General features: G+C 41.7%; 1 protein-coding gene across 1 annotated transcript in view; it reads left to right on the forward strand.

The window, feature by feature from the left end:
* Nucleotides 1-20,688, forward strand: part of COL22A1 (collagen type XXII alpha 1 chain) — a 218,110-nt gene that overhangs the window by 107,421 nt on the left and 90,001 nt on the right. The window contains exons 14-22 of the mRNA XM_074901126.1: nt 4,478-4,531; nt 7,373-7,417; nt 12,134-12,187; nt 14,006-14,059; nt 14,762-14,773; nt 15,812-15,847; nt 17,513-17,542; nt 18,443-18,496; nt 19,414-19,467. Of these exons, the coding sequence (XP_074757227.1) occupies nt 4,478-4,531; nt 7,373-7,417; nt 12,134-12,187; nt 14,006-14,059; nt 14,762-14,773; nt 15,812-15,847; nt 17,513-17,542; nt 18,443-18,496; nt 19,414-19,467 (393 nt within the window). The remainder of the gene's footprint in view (nt 1-4,477; nt 4,532-7,372; nt 7,418-12,133; nt 12,188-14,005; nt 14,060-14,761; nt 14,774-15,811; nt 15,848-17,512; nt 17,543-18,442; nt 18,497-19,413; nt 19,468-20,688) is intronic.

Here is a 20,688-nt window from a genome sequence, read left to right on the forward strand (position 1 = left end):
GTTTTCTTCAAACAAGGTGCTTCTAAATGAAGATCTGGTGAGACAGCTGTGTCAGAAATGTGCCTTAATTCTGAAGCCCTTCTCCTGAGCAATTCTTTAACCTCCTTTCAAAGTCTCAACTCTCCTTGCCTTGTTCTCTGGTTACTGAGGGGATAACTACCCCTCGGGTGTTTTCAGTCTTGTTATAACACAAAATAAGATGGTGCACTAGATTGCCAAGTGTGTTTTCAGGGGCATCATGTACAGCAAGTTCAGCTCAGCCTATGAAAGGTGCTGCAAGGCCAACAGACTGATTGCCCAAATTTACTTCACCCAGTTCTGTTCCTGTGCAAGACCTTTGAGCACCACATCTTTCTGGAAGAGCCATATCTAGTCATCTAAACCTCCCCACAGAGTTCACTGATGCCTTTGTCCTCAAATAGGAGTTAAGTACCTGAACACCTTCCCAGATGTAGTCCTGACTGCCAGTTGTCTCTGTCTAGAGAGGACTCTAGGAAGCGTTTAATTTATATAGGTCCTTCTGGGCTCCTCAGCTATGGAGAGGCCCTTTCTTCAAAATGTCTTTTCTTTTTGTAGAGGGAAATGTTCATCATTTCCTAAAGTCTCCTCAGGAGGGTATCGGAACTAATGGTGTGCTTGTGGATTAGCAGAAATACTTGGCAGCCATCCCACGGTTCTCTGCGGGAGCCATATTGCCTTCAGCAACACGAAGGGGTTGAGTGTGGAAGCTGCATGGCAACATGTTCAGCAGGGGATAAATGACAGCTGCAAAGCAGGGCTGGGCTGAGCTAAGTGGAGGCACTCTGGATATTGTTTTCTCCTTCAGTGGGATTTGGGAGTGGATGAAATGAACTGGATTCCTCATGCACAAAAACCTGTCAGCTTCATTTCTCCTATCGTATAAATATCTATTTACATATTTTCTCTCTGTCCTACATGTTTCCCATAGTGGAATTGAAAACCAGTAGACTATACAATGCTCCTTGTGGTATGAAGTTCCTCACCTTTGCTTTGCAAAGCTTTTACAAACCAAGATGAAATGAGGCATCTACATCTATTTCCAGGAGGGCTTGATCCTGGAAAATGCTCTGTATTTCCCACATCGAGCATGTATAGTTCAGCCGAGTAAAGAGACAATGCTGAATAGAATTTCAGCACTGTGTGGTGGGCAGGATAGGTGCTTGTGGGGCTGGACCTAAAGACATCTGACTACACAGCGCCATGTGCTCTCAGGAAAGAGGTGAGCTTGGATAACCCCAGCCTCTCAGCTACAGTGGCTAAATATAAAATGATCATGTGCTTTCAGTGACTTTTATTTACTTCAGTGGGTGCGCTGGGTATATGCAATGTCCTTCAGCTGGATTCTGGCCTGAGCTGTTTTAAGGAACAATCATGACTTTGCTGACAGGGCTTTAAAAATATGAATCCACACTCCTTTACTCTTTGGTAAAAAGCCCAACCACCTCACCAGTGTGGAAGGAGATCTGTAGAGACGGGCAGAGTTGGCAGAGAGGTCACATCTCCAACTACTGTTGTAATGACTGTTTTTTTTCCAGATCACTTTTTAAAAATTTTTATCATCAGCATCAATACAGTGGTTCTGGGCTCTACCCCAAGCTCCATGGAGAGCTACCTTGCAGTTTCTCTGGTTGATTGGGATGTGGTCCTTCCTGGCTCAATCCATCTTCATTTGAGTCAAGCCAGGCAAGCGCAACGCATGCTCAGCAGCTGTATGTGCACCCCAGGAAATTCAGCCCCCTATTTATGTGCTTGGTTGAGGGATTTCCAGTCTTTTGCCTCTGTGGGAATTTCCATAACTTCTTTGAAGGAGGTGCCTTGCAGCTTTTACAGACCTCATTAATTGTGTGAAGCTTCCAGTAGCACAGATAAGGGTCCTACAGACTTCTGGTAATAGGATTTAATTCACAGAGGTACCGTAATGGATGATGAGCCCATTGAAGAACATGTATGGGTTACAAGAATAAAATGGCCTTGGTATGTCATCCCTGGCTTTACTGCTTTTGCTGCTCAATGAAGTCACCAGGGGAGATTGTTCCTAGCTCGGTGTCTTCATCATCAAAATGTATGGGGGTTTTGGTGGTTTTTTTTGTTTGTTTGTTTGTTTGTTTTTTTCTGGTTTTTCATCAAACTTGGTGGGTAAACTTCATTTCTCACCAAGAAGGATGTATGATCTTGCTGGCTATGAGCTGGTGGAAACAAAGAAGAGCTCTCAATGTCAGCCTTGTGCTAATAAGTGTTGGACCTTCTGGTTATGGAACATGCCGTGGTGGGCTAAGATGGCAAGAAATATCCATTGGTCAGTGGAGAAAGCTCCCATATAAATATGTGGGACCTGGCAGGCTAATTTCCATGGAGTAAGTTGGTCCAGAGAAAAAAGGCCATAGCTCAGGTCCCTCAATATATTTTGTAGCAGTGAAACAAAGCTTGAATTTTTGAGACCAGGCCCTTTAGCCTATATAATTCTGCAACAAATATTCGACCTTTTCCTTCTTTTTTTTTTTTTTTTTCCCTGTATCTTTAATAACAGGTTAATGAAATTTTTTGTGGCTGTCATTGCTATGGCACTGACATAGCTATAGCATTCCCATCTGAACTGACAGTTATCTGCACTTGATAGAAAAAACAGGGAGAAGGGAAAAAATCAAGCCTTTGAAATATAAAGTATTAGGTAAGAGTTTCATTTTGACAAATTTCCTTGTTTGCTTCAGCTGTCGAAGGTCTCATACTTCTCTGGTTTACCAGACATGATCTCAGCACAGACCTTGAGTGGGATCAGCAAGTCTTCTCATCCAGACAAACCCAGTTTCTCTATCTATAACTTTTGCTGAGTATTATAACCATGTTTTATGTAATGGTACTGAGTTGGACTTTGATAATTTGGACAACTTGGAACTGGCCTCTGTTTCTGTAGGGGTTTTGCCTAGACTTTGATAGTGGTATTTTTCTGCAGGCTGAAGGGAGAGATTTAAGTGCATGCCATGCCTGCTGCTCTCCCTCTGCCATTGGAGGACTTGCACTGCTTCTTGACCTTGCAGAGGTCCTCAGGTGCCTGATGTAGACATCCCAGAGCCACCTTTGCTTGTTCTTAAACCCAGCTCTTCTTAACCTGTTTGTGAATCTCCCCGCTTCCTGAGTTTGCCATGTGGTTTGCTTGCATACTTAGCACAGGTTCAACCACTTTACAGCTGGGCTGATGAGCTGAACACAAGCTTCAGGAATCAGCTTTATCTGCTTTAACAAGTCAAGTCCTCTCTGGCAGAGAGAAGGAACAGTTTTGGCAATGCACTCCGTAAAGCGGTGGTGAAACACTAGCCAAGTACATTCCAGCCAGTCTGCCAGGTCTGTGCTTAACTGGCTGCTCCAAATGACATTGTCATTTGGGCTAAGGCAAGTGTAAACAGTGGTGTGACATGACCAGCTTCCTGGGCGCTTGCACTGGGACAAAAAAGTGTCAGTTTTGCTAATAATTCACTGCAAACACATCTTGCATTTTTAATTATATATTTTTTTTTAATAAGAAACATCTCTTAATATGAAATGTATAAATGGTTTAAAAATGAAAACTTGATCTCTTTTGAAGCCTTATCCACTACAGCTACCCAATACAGGAGTTAGCCAGATGAGGGGAGGGGAGAAAGGAAATAAGTGAGAATATAATCAGTCAAATAGATGATACAGGATGCCAAACCAGTTCTCATGGTCAAATTTTCAGGCCCAGGCTGTCTCCATAGGATGGCTCTGAGGGCTGGGCCTGTTCAGCTGAGGATCCAGACCATTTGCAGGCATTGTAAGACACAGAAAAGCACATAGTGAGAGTGCTCTCTGTCTCAGTTTACCTTCTCCAGGGAGAGAGTCAGTGTGCAATCAGCTGAAGGAGTGCTGAGAGGTACCTGATCCCCTTGTATTTCTCCCACTTATGCTGAAAATAAACATTGGAGAAAAAAGTTCTAATCTGTTTCTTTTCATTTAATCTTCAAAATATATAACATTTTGAAATCTGTGGTTCATTTATGCTGGGATATGGCCTTTGCTACAGCATTTGCAGCAATGTATGCTTGTGCTTTGTTCCACCAATACTGTGTTCAGGAGCCAAGACAGGGCTCAATCACCCTGCACACAACAGGCAGGCAACAACTGATGTTGCTAAAACTTCTGAAATAACGTGTAGAGGAACCTGCATGGGACAGTTTGCCTTTGTAGGGCAAGACTGAAAGAAAGATAAAACTTGATAAGGTATGAGCGCTGGGGACAGAAAAAAACATTGGGGTGTCACTTAGGGTGAGTAGCTGGAAAGTCCGACACTGCTTTCTATGTTAGTGCTGAGAGTCAAGAAGCTTCAACAGCCCCCTGTGAGCCTAGGAGTGCAAAAGACATTTCTGAATAACTGTTTTTGTTCTTTATTTATTTATATGTGAAACAGTTTCTGGTGTTTTACTGTATCTCAATTCCTTGCCAGGGATCCGAGGGAAAACAAGGTCCTCCAGGAATTAAAGGATATGTAGGTGCACCGGTAAGTCATGTGAAATTTTTACCACTCTAGAACCTTCCTCTGTTCTTTCAGTGTGTTCTATTCAGCTATATATATTTTTTTATTATTAAGCAATATAGGGTATGTCTGACCACTTAGCCGTACTATGTCCAAATAGTGACATCTTCTTGACTTCACTGAGTTTCTTCTGACTTCTTTAAATGAGAATAGACCTGTATCCAGGATAAAGACATGTCAGTAGAAATTACTTTGTTACTGAGATAACACCTGGTGATTTTGTGATGCTTCCACTGTAATGTAATTGCTTTGGTCTGTGTTGATGCACCATTTATATGGTGCTCAAAAAGTTCAACATAACACCAAGAAAAAATTCTCAGCAAGTTTCCAATCATATTTTCAAAACTGTCAGGGAATAGCCTTTGGGCTCAGTGGACAAACCTGCCTTGAATGAACAGACAGCAAGACCAAGATAAATCAGATTTTATCAAGTTAACATCTCTGTCTTGTGGTTTCACCTTGGTAATTATGGAGGCAGCCTTTAAGCTGGTGGTGCAAAGGCTGAATGGATTTTCTGAGGTTTCAGGACCCAACTTGGTTGGGGCAACCCCTGCTATCAGTACAGGCTGTGGGATGAAGGTATTGAGAGCAGCCCTGAGGAGAAGGACTTGGGGATGCCGGTGGATGAAAAGCTGGATGTGAGCTGGCAATATGCGCTCACAGCCCCAAAAACCAGCTGTATCCTGGGCTGCATCGAGAGAAGCGTGGCCAGCAGGTTGAGGGAGGGGATTCTGCCCCTCTGCTCCTCTCTGGTGAGACTCCACCTGCAGTGCTGTGTCCGGCTCTGGGATCCTCAGCACAGGAAAGACATGGGCCTGCTTGAGCGGGTCCAGAGCAGGGCCACAAAAATGATCAGAGGGATGGAACTCTTCTCCTGTGAGGACAGGCTGAGAGAGCTGGTGTTATTCAGCGTGGAGAAGGGTCTGGGGAGACCTTATAGTGGCCTCCCAATCTTAAAGGGGGCTTATAAGGAAGATGGGACAAACTTTTTACTAAAGCCTGTTGTGACAGGCCAAGGAATAATGGTTTTAAACTAAAAGAGGGTAGATTTAGCCTAGATTGAGGAAGACATTTTTTATAATGCAGGTGGTGAAACACTGAAACAGGTTACCAAAAGAGGTGGTAGATGCATAATCACTGGAAACATTTAAGATCAGTTTGGACAGGGCTCTGGGCAACATGATCTAGTTGAAGATGTCCCTGCTTATTGAAGGGGAGTTGGACTATGTGACCTTCAAAAGTCCCTTCCAACACAAACCGTGCTATGATTCTATATGACTGTACATCAGTGTGCTTTAGTGGCATACCAGACGTACTTAGGCACTGAAAGATTTCCTTGAGCTGGCTGAGGACTTACTTTACCACTCACTACAAGGGGGTCCAACGTGTTCAAAAGAGCTTGAGCACTTTTGTCTTTGCACATGTTCATGCCATTTCCCTGCACAGTCAAAGGCTGAAGTTGTATTAGGCTTGAAGATGATGAAATTAATATGGGGGTGGCATTACCTGCCCATATGAAAGATTCTTGCAGTATTAATGAGGTGAAAGGACAAGCTATGTGAACACTTCCTTTCTGCTCCTTGAGTCTCCTTTTTGTGTGAGAAGCAAAGCACTCACGTGGTGCACCATTACTGAAGGTCCTATCCATTTCTGTCATAAGACTGTCACTTGGATTGGGCTGTTGGGAAGGAGCAAGGCAATAATCATGTACTCATAGTTATTAGTGCATTAAAGGAGTCATCTTTTTAAACTTCTTGCCATTTGCTTTTTGGAAATAGTAGGGTTATTTCTTCGCAGTGTGGGAATCAGTGCAGGCTTGGTTTGGGTTGTTAGAGATGGATAGATGTGTACAGAGTTTGCTCACAGTCAACCATAGCCTGAAATCTGAAAATCTTAATTATCTAAATCATCCTAAGGACTGAATAAACTCAGACATGTAGCTCTCATTAGCTTGGAGGTAAGCCTCCACTATAAAGTAAATTGAAGTTTAAATACAAAGGTATTATTGGAGTAAGAAACATTTTAAGCTTTGGCAACTTCAGAGAGTTCACTACTGACTGAGCATATTCATCTGCCTGTAGCTATTAGTTGGTTGCACAGTTGCTACAATAAAGGTAAAATACAAGATGCTTGCCGTGCCAGGGGAAGGTGAAATCTGTTCCTGCCCATTGAGTCGATTGCCTGTGTTAGCATCAGTGTCTTTCATCAAGCTAAGCCCCAGCAAATGGTTCTGGTGTTCCTGGGAGGAGATGAATTATGCAGTCCAGATGAACACTGCCATCGGATTCAGAGCACAAAAATATGCTTGGGCCTTCAGGACAGGGATTATCTAGCACTTGCCAGTTCTCAGAGGTACCTGCTGTCTGCCTAGCTACCTCATCCAAAACCACCAGGAATGGGCATTCTTGCTTGTTTATGCGATAGGTTTTTCCATCAGTATCGTCCTCTACCTAAGTCCTCATTGTTTATGAGCAACATGAAAAATGCAGAGCACTGGTTGTTTTCCAGACCATCTGCAGCTGTGGTGTGTTCCCTGTCCCTCCACACTGCTGTTGGCAGGAGGGTTGTGTGTCTGCAGGCAAAATAATATTACAGACGTTCTTGGGCCCGCAGGTCATGCCTGCTCTGTAAGTCTGCTTAGACCACGCTTGTGGCCAACTTTGAGGACTGGCAGCACGGGGAATGTCCTTGAGGTTCACTTGAATAGACTGTGCAGATGTGCACAGAGATTTGCTGGCTAATTAGAGGAGATAACTATGCCTCGATTTTGACTGAGCTTTATAATCTCTTGCTTTTTATTTTTAGGGTCTACAAGGAGAAAGAGGAGAAAAGGGAACACGAGGAGACAAGGTATTCTTGCTGCATGCTAGGAAGAGCCGGTCTGCTCTTTGCCTTTGCCTTTTAGGTGGGGTGGGCTGTACTGATGGTGGAGTTTCCTCACTGCGCTGTACCTCCCAGTGCTGTCTGGGTATCACCTCCCATGGGCATCCAGGAGGGCTTCATGGGTCTCTGCTGTCTGCTAAGCACCCATTTAGGGACTTGTTGCTGCGTGTAGCCCAGGGATGGAGGAGAGAGAGGAGGAGTGGTGTGAAGGTGTGCCACTGGTGAGATCTAGTGGGGTGTCCACATTGTGTGCACCACCTGAGAGTTGTGAAGGACCACTGACTACTGCTGACCATGTCTGCATCCAGAATTTCCACATCTCACTGCAGTTGCTCAGATTATGCAAATGCCTACGTTTCTGCCTTCTCCCATGATGATAAGATCAGTAGTGATAAGTACCAGGTAGTTTCTCTGTTAAAGGCTTCATCCAGCTGGTGCTGCTTCCCACTACTCTGCTCTCTCCTGTCTGGGAATAGCTTTACAAAGCACAGGACTCTCTGGGATTCATGTTTATGATTCAAGAAAGAGACTAAATGCCTATTATACCTGGAATAAGCATTTAAAAGGAGAGCTGGGCAGACACAAAGCCTTTATTATTTGAATCTGCACATTGTGTTTGGAGAGCCCTCAGATGTGCACACCCTTCTGCTGCGGATCTGCCAGGCAGTGCTTGAGGCTCCCCAGAAATGCCATCAAAAACGTGTTTCACTGTCCTTGCCAGGTGCTAGCCCACTCCTGCACCCCAGCAAGCAGCTGGAGATGGGGCATCACCAGACTGTCAGTCGGACCCAAGTCACCCCTTTTCTCATGCAGGCAAAACAGGCAGCAGGACCTTTCTTGCCAGCTCTGAGAGGCTTACAGCCCCGAGCAATGTCCTGTCTTGTTTATGTCTCAAGCTGGTCCTGAGACAGGAATATTTTCGTGCTGGTCTGGCAGATTTACCTGTGTTTAAGCCATCTTTAGTGATATCTTAGTGTGTTTGTGCAAAGGAGGGAGTTATTAGCTTACTAGTGTGGCCTTGTTCCCATTTCTCAGTCTCCATCCCCTTTTGCAGAAGAAACCCAGAGATTTACACCAAGCTTTTGCCTACTGGGAAAAATGATCAATAGGCCCTTAGTGTGAGATACTGTGTTTTACTTTACCATGTGTTAAGGTGTTTGTTCCCAGTGTCCATTTTGCTGTTTATGATCAAGTAGCCACAACCATGTTTTGTATTATCTGTCCTCACTGGTGCAGCTAGAGCAAAAGGCTGGATCGTGCTTTATCTTCCTCATGCTTTTGCTTCAGCCTTTTGCAGGACTGGCTCGGTGTGTTGTGTCTGGCCAGTGCCTCCACCACTTTTCCGGAGGCGAGCTTGTCTACTCTGCTGGAATATTTGGCTCCCGGAAGAAAATCCATCTTTCTGACATCACCATGATGGGAGAGGAAGCTGGAGCTGTGTGTGGGCAGGCAGCTGACTAAGCTAGAGGAAGATTAAAGTGGGGACAAAACGAATTAGGTTTTGTTTCATTTAAAGGATATGCACAATTAGATCTCCTTTTTAAAGTTGTGTTTTTCTTCTTTTTTTTTTTTTTTTTTTTTTTTTTTTTTTAATTTTATCTGGAGCAGTCAGATCTCTGCTACAACAATTGTACTTTGATTTTTTTCCAGGCTTTAATGATGGTCTGAGAGCACCCACTGCCATTGCTTAACTTCTACCAGTCAGTACTACTGTGAAAACAGGGGGCGTAAATTCGGCGGGCCAAATATTTTCTTGTCTCCTCTTCAGTCTGTAACTTGAATACTGACACCTACGCAACCTGCATTTCTTTGTGCCTGAGGAGAAAAGTGTTTATTATATCAGATGAGAGCACTAGCCCATGCACTGAGTATTAGTCAATTGAATCTGCACCTTACTATCAAAAAAAGTCTAAATATCCCATAATGCATCTTGCTGATACATTCATATATCCTGGGACCTCAGATGTAAATATTGAGGTTTTTATGGTGAGGTTCCCAAATCTGGTAGTATCGGTTACACCTGTACTTTAGGAGAGCCACTGCGCAGCATGAGTGATTTCTCGTGTCCTTCTACATCCACTGGGCTCACTGTAGACCCCAGAACTGACCCTGCAGAGATAAGCTGTTCCCTGACAACATAAGCCATATAGGTATGTGATTCTTGGCATGTTAATTTATGTACAGCAGTTCAACATGACATGGGGCATTGTTTTGGCTGCATAAACGTGCGTCCAACCTGTAAATCCTTTTCTTGTATTGGAGAAAAGCTTGTGTAAGGGGCAGCAGGGCTGGTCTGCTGCTGCCAGGTCCCTCTGTGCAGTGGGTTTGCTCTCCTTCAGTCTTTCCCAAGGCCCTGGAGGCTCTTGGGAATAAATTTTCCAACAAATTATTACACTTTCCAGCTGGTAGAGGTCAGAAAACATCACTAAAGTTCCGGTGGAATTGGGATTTCCCTCGGTTGCTTATGACTCTTCACCATTTTGTTTCACTGGTTAAAAGCAGAAAAAACAGTAGAGCAGAAGGAAATGGAGTCTTAAAGTGAAAATTTGAGAATAAAACTTTTATTGTGTTTGTTTTCTTTTGGAAAAAAACCCCAAACCCCATAACTTTTTCTAAATAACCTTTTTTTAAAGAATGGATAAAATAATAATAATAAAAAAATTATAATGACATATTTTTTTTTAAGAAACAACTGAAAGCACCATTGTTTGAAGTGTTTTCAAACAGCTTTATTGTATACATTTACACAAATAATACATTTGCCTTTCCCAGCCCCCATTGCTAGCAGTGAGAACATTGACACTTTTCTGTTTTGGCAGCTGAAACAGCATGTGTGAAGTACTTGTTGCTGCAGTGTATTGATGTTAAAAATTCTTCTGAGAATACACTGCACATTTTGTCAGCAATCCACCAAACTGTTGCTTACTGAAAGTCTCAAATCCAGAATACTTGTAGTTCAGTCGGTGCAAAGGAAACCATTAATAATATGGAAACTATTATCCCAAAACCAAGTAGATCTGGATGTCTGACACTGGTATTCAGCAGCTTTCTGTAGGGTACAGGTATCTCTAATTTCATTCCTTGGATATGTAATTTTGAAATAACATTTATGTTACAAGACCGACTTTATAAAGGGGAAAAAGAACTAAATTGATCTGCAAATTCATTTCTTACTTGCTGAATCAATGTAGATCCAGTGCTGTGTGGGTTTGCAGATGAGAGGTCTAACAGGGATCCTGTGGGATAGTAATCAGAATTAAAATGTCTGTAACCTTAAAAAAATAGAGTAAAACTAATATTTTGCTGTAACTCCTTGTACTTGTAGAATTTGTTTTTACATGCACATTTATGTTAACACTCTTTGTGTGTATTTGATAATTTATATTCAGCTGTGTGTGCAGGATCCAGGCAAAATCAGTGTTTCGTTTTACAGAGGTTTAAGCATTTTACAGAGTAAGAGAAAGTCCCTGTTTCAAAGAATTTTAAATAAAAGAGGCATGGACAAGGGCCACAATCTGCAAGAGGGGAGTGAAGTTCAGCAGGAGTGTGTCATTGACGTAGTCATCATCTCTGTAAAGGACCTGGATTATAAAATATGGAATGTGTAAAGCTTGAATGTGGAAATACAGTGGAGGTCAGAGTCAGAATTCAGAATGATCTTGAAAACATAATCCCCCAAAGCAGAAGATGGCATTGAGAAGGAGCAGCTACAGGATGCTTCATAAGTGTAGGACAACAAATTGCACAATGCTACAGGTTAGGAACAACTGATTAAGTAGCTGTCCTGCAGAAGGGTGTTTAGGATAAATTAAATGTTATCCTGGGATTTAAACAGAAGAATACTCTATAAGACATGAAATAATCTTTCTACTCAAAGTTATCCTCAGCTCTGTCCAGTTTTGGGCACCTAACTACAGTGAAGATGTGGAAAAATTGGTCAGTGCACAAATGAGAGCAACAAAAATGATCAGAGGTCTGAAAAACATACCCATGAAGAAAAGTTGAAAGTATTGAGGTTGTTTGGTCTACAGAAGTTTGAAGGGGGAGTTTTATAAGTCTTCAAACACATAAAAGGCCACTGTAAAGCTGAAGGGAACAATCTGTTCTCTGTGGGGTATTAGGGAAAGATATACTAGTCTCAAACTGTAGCAGGAAAAAGGCAGGTTTAGGTACAGTGGAAAAAACATATCTTCTCGTATTAAAAATAAAGTAGTGGAATAGATTGCCTGTGGACCTTGTGGGCTGTCCAAGTCATATAGAGTGGACCCTGTGGACTGTCCAAGACATATAGAAATAGATTAATTGTTCCCCCAGGTTACAGAAAGCAAAGGTGAAAAATGAAAGGTTTTTCTGAACTGGGTAAAAATGAGCTATTGCTGGATTGTGGATTCATTATTTTTGTAAGAGCTATTCTGGTCTGATGTTCTCCTGGTGCAATTTGTCCAGTACACATGAACCCACCTCAGCAGGCAGAGGAAGGATGCCGACGTTGAAAGCTAGCACACACCTGCTTCTGGTCTCAGCAAACTGTAGTAAGGATGTGGGGACATTAGTCTATTGGGCTGGCTTGAATTTCTCTTCTTATTCTTCACTCTTGGAGCAGAACACATGGACATCTCTTGCAGAATGGTGACCTAAAACGGCACAGATTTGAGTTATAGGGGTTCTTTGTCTATTTTCCAGGGAGAGCGAGGCCTGGATGGGTTCCCTGGAAAGCCAGGTGTGGAGGGGAAACAGGTACGTGGCAAATACTCGACAACTGAAGGCTTTTATTTGGAATGAGTTGAAGTTGACCCTAAAACTGAGACTTATCCTGGGTGGGTGCTGAGTCATGGCAGGACCCCACTCCATCAGCCGTTTTTGTACTCCTTATTCTAAGGATCTTTGCTGGCAGTTTTCTTTTTTGTTGTTGTTGTTTGATTTTAGAATTAAATTATAATGCAATGTACACTTAAAGGAATTGCCAGTCTTTTAAACATGATAGGTTAAGTGATTGTCTTAATTTTTATTAGAGGCATAAGGAAGCACATGTGAAAATTCCATTGTTTAAACCTGATTTTTATGGACTTTTTCTCCCTTACACAACATGAAAGGGAGAGAACTGGATTTAATATATTTGGTTGTTTTCAATAAGAAAAGCTTGGAACTATTTACATTTTTAAGACAAGATGAAATCAGGAAATGGTCTGAAAGATCAGTACATTTCTGCTGATTAGACAGATAATGCTTTGCCTAAAACTGCTGTCTGTAGATCCCACAAGACTGTTTTCATTACTTGGGACATGATACCTAATGAGAAACATCCTTTACTCTCAAGGACCTTCTGGTCTAAATTACAAAGGACAGAGTAAGAAGCAGAGGCTAAAAAGTGATTTGCCAACAGCCATGCAGCTAATCATTGCCACCCATGAGCCTGAAGCCTCCAGGCCTCTGTGTCTCCATCCCATTCACTAGCCCTGGCTGTTTCCCTCCCTGGAAAGGACCATCTGGAAGCATGTTTTTGTAGTGGCAGAGGTGGAGGAGCTGCAGGTCGAATCCTCAGGATAGTTCGTCTTCAGATGGTTGATCCTGCAGCTCACACAGACAAAGCAGCTGCTGGGGTTTAACCTGAACGTGCTTTACAAGCACAGCAGACACGTGCTGCCCGAGTGCCTTGCTCTCGCTCCTTCAGCAGAAGGAGTTTCAACTTGATTTTGTTGGGAAGTATTTTTGTTTCCATATCAGATGTGTCTTTTATATTTAGATGGCAAGGTATAGTGTCATTAACAATTTTAATCTTTGTTAAATCTGCATCTTCCTCTCTGTGAGGTGATAGACATTATTGCACTAAATGTTCTGCTTCTCCAAAGGGGATTTGACAGTTAATCATCGCTTTCTCTCTGCTCTGCTCCTCTGCCACAGCTTACCCTGTACAGAGAAGTATTTGTCTAGTTAGTTTTTATCACTATCCTTATAAGATGGAAATATTTTTTGGTGCTAGATGTGGCATTGGAATCACAATGAACTATGTTCACTATGCCCATTACATTGTTTACAGGACTGGTTTATACTTGCTGCGAATGTAGATGAAGTGAGAAATTGCAGAGGGATGTGAAGGTGGATGCTGATTGTTTACTACATCTAAGGAACAATTTCTCCAAGTGACACCCTATTACAGAAGCTGTGGTTTTCTGAAGTTTTTTTTTTTTTTTCCTGTTTCATGTCTAGACTCCTAGCAGCGGGCAAATCTTCATGCCTGAATTTTATCCTAAATTTTGTGTTTGATGCTGATGTACTCCCTGAACTGCAATTCTTCTGAACCAGCTGAAATTGAATTGCTGTTATCATGACTGTTGTGGCATCTCCATCCTTATTCCCCTTCCTCTCTACACAGCAGAGCTAAAGCAGCCTTGTGCGTTGTATTAGCTCCTACCCCAGTGCAGTGGTACATAACTGTTTGTGATGCTGATACCCAAGCCTACAGTCTTATGTTTCTCCTGCACTTTAAAGGAATTGCAATTGATGACCTGCAGTGTGTAAAACAAAGATTTCTCTCTCTGTTTTACCTGTTTATAGGGCCCTGCTGGCAGCCCGGGCCCTCCAGGTGCCAGTGGGACCAAAGGAGAAAAGGTGAGTTGAGACTGGATGCATGGGAGGGGCTTGGACAAGCATTTTTTAATTCCTCTTTGGGCCCTCAGTGCTGGAAATATCAGGCCTAATATTTATCTCATTGTACATAAATGAAGCTTTTAAGAATTTAAATGTTTCACCTTTCTGACATTGCTTCAGTCTGAAATGGGTGTGAGTGTTAAATCGTGTCTGGTTATAGCTCCTCTACTCTTGGTTTAACCCTCACAGTGGGAGTAGAAGAAAGTAGAGAGTAGCTTGGCTCAGGAAATCTTCCTCACCTAAGAAAGGTGGGTAGAAATGTCAATATATTTGTGTAGATGCCAGTTTTCTGATCCAGGAGATGTAGAATTGACTCAGAAAGTGCCACTCAAATGAGCCCAACACTCTTACCTGCAAATTAATTATTCACTGCTCTCAGCAGCTATTTTGACCTTATTACCTTACAGTTGCTAGAATTTCCAGGGCAGCCTTATGTTTCCCTCTCTGCTAGAGGTGATGTGCTTTTGGTATTTCCTGCCTAGTTCTTTTCATGAGTGGAAAGGCATGCCCAATTCTGGATTTTCTTTCTCCTTTTCTCCTCCAGATAAGGCAGTGAGCCTTATCCAAGAATGCAGACATCAGAAACAAATCTCTCTATTTCCTGTTCCTTTCCCACTCAGATTCAGCAGCTATAGGTGAGGTTTCAGAAGCACCTACAAGCAGGGCATATCCACTGTGGTGATAAGCAACAGCAAGATCTTTGTTCTCCAGGATATGTGCAGTAGAGAGCAGTCTTGAGTTCTTCATCCATATCTCTGAAGTGACTGCATCTGGTGCTTCCAGAAAGTGTTTAGTTCCTTGCTCCATTACTTTCAGTGCAACTAATGTGTGTCTCTACAGTCCTTCTGCCATAGTATGGACTCTGAAATAAATAACAAATTGTAATTAAACGTGCCTTAAGAGGAAATGGCATGAAAGACATGTTGGGTCATTCAGAGACCTACGTGAGTAATGAATAAACAGAGTGTGAAAGGAAGCTATATGATAATTTTTGCGTTATCCTGTACCTAAAGTAAAGGAGATACCTTCTGGAGGCTTAGTCTTAAAGCATAATAAATGGTGGACACTGCTGGAAAAAAATGTGCTGGAACAAACTGATAGCCTCGATGGCAATAAATCATGCGAAGAGGGTGTAGATCTCAATGTCCTTCAAACACTTACAGAGTGATTCTGCTCTATAAAATGACTTGGGGAAAATAATAGTATTTATGTGGGGTTTTATTAGATTTTTGCAAAGTTGGGTTTGTTGTTTGTTTTTTTTGTTTGTTTTTTTTTTTTCCCTCATTAACAAACAAAACCATTTTGACCCCTAAATATCCATCCTGTAGTCTCTGTTAGAGATCTGGGCATCAATAAGGTTTATTTGTGTGGTATGTGTACACCAATTACAAGATTTGTGAAGCTCACATTTATGCTCTGGTGCATCCAGCGCATCATTCATTTTAAATCACTAAATATCATTAAAATCAATGTGTGGCATCACAGTAACACAAAACACAACCAGTTTCTGCAAGTATTCATCTGGGAAAACAGAGTTAATTGGGATTGCATGTTCATATCTATTAATTATGGGCTGGTATTGAAAATAAGAATGTACAACAGCAGTTGGAAAACATTCTCAGAGTTTTGCTTTTGTTTGTTGTGTTATGCATTGTGCTATGTTGTGTTCTGTATTATGTTATGTCTTTTCATTTCTTTCATGTTTCCCTGCAGGGTCAGCCAGGACTTCCAGGACTGCCTGGCTCTTCAGTAAGAAATTTTTTTAGCTTTCTTAAACATTGTAGGACTTCTCAAACAATGAGAAAGAAAGGTGGAAGCTGGGGGCAGGATGACTTTACTGTCTGAGAGATGTTCTTAAATGTTTTTTCAAAAATAAGTGAAGTTTAAGGCAGTAAAGATTTTTGAAGAAGGCAAGTGATGCATTCCAACAAGTTGGTGCACTGCCACAATTTGGAGAGATTTTGAAATGTGAAGATGAGGACTTGAAGAGTCAGTGAGAACATTGCCTCAAGTACATCAGAGAGCGCAATACTGTGACAGGACTGTGTGGTTTCCAGGACAGTTCTTGAGTCAGTGCCTAGTGGCCTTTGGAAAATAGAGTCTATGGAAGTTATAAAAGCAAATAAAAGTTCAGAATTGAGTTGAATTACTGATTGCCTTCCTCATGGGCTGTATGTGAGAGTTGGGAGGGGAGAAGAAAAAGGCAATTTCTGATGAGGGAGAATGATATTTCACTGTATTATGTCTGAAAAAGTCATGGTGAAATATGAGACAACTAAGAGATGATGTGCTAAAATCAGGAAGGTAGCGATAAAAAAGCAAAACGAGAAAATAGCAGAGGGGCGTGGATCTTTCCTGTGGTACTAGATTTACATGCCTTTGTGCACCCCTCTGTGTTCAGCAATGTTTTCAGTGGCCCCAGAGATGACTAGCAGGGATGTAAGGATGTCCAGAGGTTAGTATTGTCTGTATGGGGGGGTCATCTCTAAGTGAATGGAGAAAGAAAATTTATTGCAAAGTATGCAGAGGAGAGGTCTAGAACTGAGTTCTGCAGGGGCTAGTAACAAAGCAGCTGGGGAGCATCCCTTTCACTTTCCAAAAAAATAGGATTAAAATTAGGAAACAGCACTCTTGGTCTATTGGTAGAAAGCATTAAAGGGTCACTGATACCAGCAACATTAACTTTAGCACTGTGCCAAGGAAGGAGTGGGTGCTAAAGACAAGAATGGGAATCCCTGGTAATCATGAGAAAGGCAGCAATTTCCTTACCCAGAATGAGGTAGAAAGGAAAGGACCAGAGAGAGAGCGACCTCTGGAAAAAAGATCTGTTTGGATAAGAGCCTTTTACTGTCCTGCTTAAATGTGAAATTAGTGACGTGACAGTAGTTGCCAAGAAACTTTGCGAGATATGTATAGAACCTGAAAATGAGCCTAAAGTTCCAGGAGGAGGGTAGAGAACAGGCTGAGAAGACTGGCAGCTGTCAGTCACAGCCACAGTGGCTTGCATCGAGAATCTGAAGTAAGATCTGAATCATACACATATTGAAAGTCAGCCTACTGTTTATGTGATGCCTTTTTCATTCAGTCTGACTGTAATTTAAAATAACACCAGAACTGGGGAATTTACTATCTTATTTATACCAATGAGATAATGAATTAAGTTCTCACTGTTTATACAGCCACACAAATCACTTCATAGGTAACTGAGTGAGCAAACCTTGTGTCGGTCTGAGCTGTTTAAATAGAAATTATCCCTCAGGCTGCAGCAGGATTTGAGGAGCTGTAGCAGTTAGCATGCATCTCGAGGGAATGGCGAGGGGAGAAAAATACACTGTGGAGGACCATCACACCCCTGGCACCTCCTGTCTTATGTTTCCTCTTTTTCTCTTTTATGACTCTGCATTTTTATTGCAGGTACATACTGAAGGCCTAAAAGGAGAGCAAGTAAGAGAGATTCAATATCTATTCTTCCATTGCAAGGATGCTTTTATGTAGTTCAATTGCCTGTTAGATTAGATGTTGCTTTAAAATAATGCTTCAAAAATTAAGGTGGATAGGGTTGTGAGGCCATCAAGAAACAAGTTTTCCTATTTACTGTGAAGAAAACAAACAAGAAAGGAAAAAGGGCAATGTCCTGGTCAGGTGCAGTGAATCTGACGTGAATGAGAAGTATAAATTGGAGAGTGAGCTATGCAATTCTTTAAATCCAGGGAAGTGTTAATATGAAAGTTAAACTGTATTTGAGTTTTATGCCGAGTTTGTCTCTGAGCCTGGGTGCTCAAATATGGGAGAGACACACCTGTTGCTTCAGTCTGTTAGTCCTACATATGAATAAAATATATTTAAATTTTGTTTTTGTGTTGGTAGGTGCATAATTTGTATTTAACTGTTATTTAATATAATGCTATGCATGATATAAATGATACTTTAAAGCCCTTCACAGCTGTGCTGTCTTGGGGGAAATGCCTGTGGAAGCTGTTTGTGCAAGAATTGCTTTTTTTCCACCACTGAACCCCAACCCACAATGTTTTATTGAAGTATTCAGGCTAGCCCAGTGTCTTTGGTAGAGCTACTACCTTTGAAAACCAAAGAGCCAGTTATGGATAAATGCCTGCTGAGCGTAGGTGGATCAGTCTGGGTGCAGTCTAATGAGTGCTGATAATTCAAGTAGCTGAAGGATTAAGGAGAAAACCAGCTGGTCTCTGCACTGGTTCTTCAGGACCTCTGAGGAAAGAGGTGGTATAGGTCTTGTAGAGATGACCAACAAGACTAATGTGCCCATTAAATTGTTCATACAGATGCTTTAATACTTTTTTCTAAAAAAATCCCCAAACATTTCTGCAGGGAGAGCCTGGGCCACGAGGACCACAAGGCCAACCTGGACTTCCTGGACCTCCAGTAAGTTTTTTTCCCTTCACCTCTTGCAGTTCCCAGAAACTGAAACTCAGACTGGTGTGAGCATAGCGCAAAATCTTATAGATCATTCAGGCACTAAGACTTTAAACAGTGCCCCCAGCCTCCTGTTTTCTTCACTGCTGAGGATGGCCACTCTGAACATATGGAGTAGCACCCAGGACATGGGCAGTCATCACACAGAGGCAGACTTTGCCTCAAGGCTGTTGTCATGCAGAACCTGATTGTTTTTCTATTTCTAATGTTCTGAAGAGCTGTGTGGGCATTCAGCACATCTCAGAGGCACGCACTGCTAACTTGGAAGCTATCATGTAATGAAGGTCAGAGAATGGTTGCTGTCAAAGGGCTTGGCTTTATGGCACAGTTCTGGCTAAATATTTTGTGGATGAAAAGTAAGAATTGAGTACGTGTGATTGTGTTTCAACACAATTTTTACAACATGCCAGCATTCTTACTTTTGTTTAATTGCAGCTTATTCTAGTTATATTTTTATAACCCAACTCAGCAGGATATCTCAGTTCAGACTGTCACTGCTGCCTCATTTGCAAATACTCTGTATTTCCTCATTTTTAAATTGTTTGTTGTGTTTCACTGTTGATTGAGTTTTGTAAAATTGATGGCATTGTGAAGATGCGTTACTTAGGTAAATCTGGATTTAATTATGTAATTTAAATATAGTTGTGTGCTCTGTATTTAATCAGGGCATTGTCACTTTTCTCTATCCTGTTTTCTTATTCTCTTCTGCTCACAGGACAACGTAATTATCAGGTAAGAGTTGTCTAGGTAGCCATGCAGTAACGGTAGCACAAAACAGCTAGGAAATGGTTATATAGTTCATTAGTTTTTCTTACTCACTTAGCTTTCTAAAAATTTTAACTTTCTAAAACTTTCCTCTTTTAAAGGGAGAGGCTGGTCTGGAAGGCAAGCCTGGAGTCCCCGGTTTACCAGGTCAAAGGGTGAGTTTCTGGTTTTATTTAATATAAGTCTCAAGAGGCCGGGCACAGATTTGTTACATGAAGTTAGGTATTTTGTCCTACTTTACATATGCTTTTTTACTTCTTTAAGGATCCCGGAGGCCCAGATCCTTTCCTCTATTCCTTCTTTATGGTCCAGCAATTTTCAGTACCTCTTGGAGTCCACAGATTGTATTCAGTGTCCCGTGGGACAATAGGAAAATTTCTTTCTTGTCATTTGCTCTCTTGCCTTTATATCTGCTCCTTGCTGCCAGGAGGATTCTTGATAGGACTCTGAGTGTGCAGAGCTACTAGTAGTATGGACAGGTTGAAAGTTCAGAGAAATGCTGTTGTCCTGGAAGTCAAATAAATGCAAAGACACTTGCAATACTTGTTATTTTCTGTTCTGTTTGGTCTGTACTCACCCACAAAATGGGAGCTGGTGTACCATTCTTCACCAGAGGCTTAGATAGTTTCCTTCTGTTAAAAAAAAAATCGATTTTTTCTGACTCAGAGTTATGTCTTGAAATATTAAAGTAAAAAGTAAATTTCATAGCGGGCCTGATATTAAATGAATGCTCTGAACCTGCCTTTCCTTGCTTCAACCCATTCCTAGGAAGAACATCTCCCAAGACAACAGATGAGTGTGGAAGTGATATACCTGTTTAACCTTTGTGGATACAGTCTTCACTCTCAGTATGACTGTTTGATGGGTTTTTTAAGTAGTCACAGAGACTTGATCATAGCTTAAGCTATAGAAGAGATCATGGGGGTTGCCTGTAATGCTTTGCACTTGAATCAGCACCAGTGCTGTTAAAAGAGTGGGTATGAGACTGCTACTTGTGAGCATGGGAGGGTTATGGGCAAAGGACAGTACAGGGAAGAAATATATACCTTGGTATGTGGTTTTCTACAGACTTTCCATTGAATTGCATGATATTAAATTGAGCCATAAGTGTCTTTTAGGAATCTTCTCCTTGGGAAGGTGGGACATGCAGTCTCATGTTAATGCCACAGTGGAAAAGGGCATTTACTTGGTTTTTTCTACTTCTTTAGTCTTTAGAAAATTCCACCTTATCACTTTAACAAATAACTCTGCTGTGCTTTACTTATGAGTTGACAAGTTTTGAATTGTCCTGGTTTTAAAGCCTGCTGTGAAACATTTTTTTCTTGAATAAGATTAATAGAACACATTAGCTGGGTAAAGGACAGTGATCTGTCAGG

The sequence above is a fragment of the Athene noctua genome, chromosome 2, assembly GCF_965140245.1.
Source record: "Athene noctua chromosome 2, bAthNoc1.hap1.1, whole genome shotgun sequence".
In the NCBI taxonomy this organism is placed as follows: Eukaryota; Metazoa; Chordata; class Aves; order Strigiformes; family Strigidae; genus Athene; species Athene noctua.